The 5,069-nt window shown below is 41.8% G+C and overlaps 1 protein-coding gene across 1 annotated transcript; it reads left to right on the plus strand.

Moving 5' to 3' along the window:
- Positions 1–586: 586 nt before the first annotated feature.
- On the plus strand, positions 587–1,243 carry LOC105040787 (late embryogenesis abundant protein Lea14-A). Its single transcript, XM_010917476.4, has 2 exons — positions 587–846; positions 927–1,243. Exons 1-2 carry the CDS (start codon positions 641–643, stop codon positions 1,174–1,176), a joined length of 456 nt encoding a protein of 151 aa, XP_010915778.1. The 5' UTR covers positions 587–640; the 3' UTR covers positions 1,177–1,243.
- The last annotated feature ends 3,826 nt before the right edge of the window (positions 1,244–5,069 follow it).

The following is a 5,069-nucleotide window of genomic DNA, read 5'->3' on the forward strand; positions in this document are numbered from 1 at the left end:
TTGCCTTTTTCTGCTCCAAAAACATCCATGTCAATTTGCCTTTTTTCGCCCCGACTAAAGTTTAATGATGAAAAGACTTTGTCTTCGGCTCCCTGTTTGGGACTATCGTCATAATACGCGGAGTTCGCAAATTACCAAATCGGCTGCTTCTTTCCGAGGCAGCATCACGGAGCTTCCTCTATACAACTCTCCGCCAGCGTACTTACGATTCGAAGCAAGCAAAACGAAGAATTCAGGCCACTGACCGACATCAGCTCTGGGCCAAATATCCAACCAGGTGACCTGCATAGCCATTGCATCCCACGTGTATGCATCATGCACGCGAGATACCCAAGCAAGCCGCATCAGAACACACGCGTCACAACGATGGCCATGAGTACCCTTCGGCCGGGGTTCAAACGGTCAGCATCCTGGTAGCCACGAGACACCACTCCAACCTCCCATTTGGACGGCTTCAACTGATGCCGGGTAGCACGCGTCGCAAGGCGGCTACTCCACCTCCGCGAAGCACGCCGACACGGTGACAGATGCCAATAAAGCAATAACTCTTCAGTCTTCAGCCTCTCGTCCATCTATAAATCAAATCCACGGTCCTCCAGAGGAATAACGACAGAATAGAAGGAGCACAGTATATGGTATCATGGCGCAGCTGCTGGACAAGGCGAAAGAATTCGTAGCTGGCAAGATCGCCCAGGTCAAGAAGCCGGAGGCCAGCCTCACCGACGTCTCCATCAAGCACCTCAACAGCGACTCGGCCACCTTCGTTGGCCAGCTCGCCGTGGACAACCCCTACGGCCACGCCATCCCCATCTGCGAGATCTCTTACTCTCTTAAAAGCGCCGGGAGGTATACGTTACCTAATAATTCCTCGTTGAATTATTTTTTGCTTTCGGAGTAATATATAATGTCTGCGTGTTAATTTGTAGGGAGATAGCGTCGGGGACGATGCCGGACCCGGGGTCGATCGCGGCGAAGGAGACGACCAAGTTGGACATCCCGCTCAAAGTGCCGTATGACTTCTTGATGAGCATTATGAAGGATGTTGGGAGGGACTGGGACATGGACTATGAGATGCGGATGGGACTCACCGTGGATCTCCCCATCGTTGGCAACTTGACGCTGCCGGTGTCCAAGAAGGGAGAGATGAAGCTCCCTACCCTCTCTGATGTATTCTAGTTTTCCTTTCGTGTTTTCAACCCACATGTGCTGGGTGCAACGAATAAATAGTATTATGTTTTCGTTTCGTGGATCGTTAGTGCACGAAACAGCAGCTTTTTGGAAAGAAAACAGGGGATGGGGTGCTTGCTGGGCTAAATCGATCGATTAGGCCCTGCTTCGATTTTTCTCTTTCGTTTTTTTCCCCTAGTACCTAACGGTCAGGTTTGGGCTGAACTATAATCTCCTTCTGGGTTTTCCCCATTCCCCTTGGTCGCGGCTACTAAGTCCCCATCTATGGCGACGATTCAAATTAATCTGGGTAGATAAAGCGCAGGGGCCGACATATGGGATAAATAGGTGCACCGACAGACTCCTCTCGGTCACAGCTGCGAAATCCACGTACTGGTTCGGCAGGGCCAACTTGCGATTTTATGCCGACACTTCTAGGTGGATAAAGAGCAGGGGCCGTGATATGGGATAACGCGGCTTCTCCAATCCTCCACGGTCGCAGCAGGCATCATGCCATGATGAGGCCTTAGCTAGCAACCCTCTTCCCGTCTCTTCCCCGTCTATCCAGGATATATCATATGCCACGCTCATTCCTCTGGCTCATGGATAATTGACGGGATTGCACGTATGCGCGGTAGGAAGAGGATAGGGTAATGACACAGCCGTTAGACAAAGTGAAGGAGAGATATCAGTCGATAAGCTCGAGGCCGGTCCTGCAAATCAAACCTGTCCATCAAGCATGAACAGGGACTCGAGCCACATTCATTGGCCAAATCGTTGTCAACAACCTTTGGGGCCATGCTCTCCCCATTTGCAGGATATCCTACTCCCTCGAGAGAATTGGGTGCAGCCCTTCTTTAAATATTTATATTGTGTACTATTGCTTCTATCTAAAATTTAATTTGCTTATCGATCAATTATGATAGATGGTCAAAAATATCAGATCAGTTGTCCATGTTGTTTACCTTCGTTAAGGATTTACCTTCCTACGCACACATCCATGGTTGGATCAACCACCGCACTAATCTTAAACACTCCGAACTGATCGTTCTCCTGCTTGCACAAATCTTAAAGTGATCGGTGGGTGATCCAACAGTGAATTCGCTCAAAGGAAGGTGAATCCTTCTTTTACTGCAAAACATCAACCCTATCCCTGCTTGGAAAGTTTATATTTGGCTACTCGTTATTCATAATAGTTTGCCGTTAAAATAAACTTTTTAAAGAAGGCTTTTAGGATTTGGGATAGTAATTTGTGAGAATAATCTTTTGAAAGAGAGTTATGTAAATAGGAAACCACTAATAACCACTATAGATAGCTTTATTAGGATAAAAATCTATATGATAAAAGAAGTTTTTGCTGAAAATATCTTCCATCTGCATGATAAAAGAAAAAAAAAGAATTATTTGATCTTTTTTTAACACAATCAATATACAAATTTATTACTAAAGAGTGATCATTTTTTTAACTTACAATTAATTCTATAGAGTTTTAGGTAAAACAATCCCTTCCTAAAATTTTAGGATCCATAATCTTAGTGGTGGATGATTTTTCAATCATTAGTGGATATTGCTTCAATACTATCGGATGAGCAAAGATTCGATCTACTTCCATATAGACATGGATGGCCCTAGAGTGAAGGAACAGTCTGTACCATTGTTGAGGAAATCATGGATTGAAACTTTGATCTATTTGTAAATAGAGGTTGAGGATCTATAGAGTGCAGAGATAAAATTTTTAAACATGAAATTCGAGGATCTACGAAATTGGTGGTGGACATCTTTCAATTATTAAAAGGGTGCTTAGTTGGAGACAACGGAGGTCTGGAATGAGAATTGGAATAGATGACTCCCATTCTAGCCATTTAATTGGGAGGAGTTCTATTTCAATTCCGAAATAGAATAGGAATAACCCAATCTACCTAAAACTCAATCTCCACTTTCTCTTATGAATTTAAATTTTCATTTCGATTCTAATTCCGATCATGAACCAAATACTTCAAGAGATTTGGTCATTTCGATTTTCATTCAAATCCATTCCGATTCTGATTCTGATCAGGCACCAAGCACCCCCTAAGAATATTGTTTAAGTCCCGCATAGAAGTAAAAAAAAAGTTGATTTACTTCTTTTATACAAGGTTCAAGGGATATAATTTGTCATGATTAGAGTAAAGAAGATGACTTATTCCCTTCTCCCTAAATGTCATTCATAATTCTTTTATCCATTTTTGGCTTGTACTCATCCTTATAAAATCAATTTTATTGGTTTGTTTCACATACATGTGAATTATTACCCTCATTAATTCTTTCATTCTTTTTGGAATTCTTGTTCTACCAAGGACTTGAAAACCCTCTTGTTAGGGCAAATCGAATCTTGTCTCTCAACTTAATCAAACTCCTTGATTGATCTGCTCGATCCACCTTGCCATCCATCCAATCAGCCAAAGTTTAGATTCTTAAGAAACAACCATTTTCCTTTAAACTTTTATTAATAGTCGTTTGGGAGATAGCTTTGGAGATGATGTTGGATCCAGGTTGTTAATCACGGCCGAGATAGTCAAGCTGCCATATGGAAGAATTATTGGTTAAAATGATTCTATCATATGTATCTTAAACCATCAAATGATAAGTTAACATGTCATCTATTAGTGAAAAAAATTATATTGTTATCCATGCTTGATTGAAAATTTCAAATGAAATATAGTTTCGTTGGTAACTAAACTATAATTGCTCAGCTAACAACTTTTGCTGTTTCGAATAATAAAAAAAAATTATTTTCTTAAATAATGTACTAATTTATTATTGAATGGTTTAAAATATACGTGATAGAATCATCTAATCAATAATTTCTCATACCATGTGATATGGTGATAAGCATGATGAGAGATGGTCGACAGAACTGCAACGTAGAGTGCGAGCTAGCTGCAGGCCTCACTATGGATTTCTCCATCTCTCCATCCAAAAAGGGCAAAATGAAACGCCAAACCCCATCCGTTGTGGCTCAGAAGAGACTTGATTTGCACAAGTTAAGTTAGAGAAAAAAGTCCATAAGACAGAAGATCAAAGAGAGTTTCTGCTTTCTCTGATCATCCCGCTACCAGCAAAGCATGGAGAATATGAACGTCACAAGGACGATCACGGCTAGTGAAGGAAACAGGCAAACCATTGTACCGTACAACCCAATCATGAAGACTGGAAACTCCATTTTCTTCCGTTTTACATATGACATTTTAATTGCCCAATAGAACCCTACCCAAGCTATCCTAAAAGGTGGTCTGTTTTTAATCCCACATCCAGTTGCTCATGTAAGGGCGTTAACCTTGACGCTGAACCGCAAATGCGTGGGAACGGGTGGGTACCGGAGCTTCATTCTATCCAAGAGCGGATAGGGACGAACCAACACCCGTACAACTGTGAATCTGTCAAACATGCTAAAGAAAGCAATGAGAAATGACTAAAAAGAGGCGATACTCCTGACCTCCATATTCTAAAATCTTTGGTGTACGAAATATCAGAGCCGAGACAAAACGCATACGTAGATTTTGTTTGACGTCATGGCTTAATTACCATAAAAGGTCTCCCATCCAAAATAACACAAGGAACAAAAACCACACCACACGGCTTAGCAAGAATCGACAACCTTAAAAATTAACACCATGATTTGATGACACAAGCAAATATCAAAACAGCCTCTAGACCACATGAGAATATACCCTATGCTCCAGAGCCTAAAGGTATTGGTAGAGGCTGCATGATAGAATGATAACCGAGTAGGGCTCCAATCACAGCCTGCTTAGCTCAACGAACTCCTGCCTACCAATGGCGCAACATATTAACATAGAAGGTTACTAGCCTAGACAGTCAAATGCAATGCCAAAACTAACTAGTAAAATTAGAACAAGTCA

The sequence above is a fragment of the Elaeis guineensis genome, chromosome 3, assembly GCF_000442705.2.
Source record: "Elaeis guineensis isolate ETL-2024a chromosome 3, EG11, whole genome shotgun sequence".
NCBI classification, from domain to species: Eukaryota; Viridiplantae; Streptophyta; class Magnoliopsida; order Arecales; family Arecaceae; genus Elaeis; species Elaeis guineensis.

Bases quoted from the DNA above. Each gene is read 5' to 3' on its own strand.
- LOC105040787 (XM_010917476.4), top strand. From the start codon at position 641: ATGGCGCAGCTGCTGGACAAGGCGAAAGAATTCGTAGCTGGCAAGATC. The intron at 847-926 runs GTATACGTTACC...GTTAATTTGTAG, and splicing joins TCTCTTAAAAGCGCCGGGAG to GGAGATAGCGTCGGGGACGA.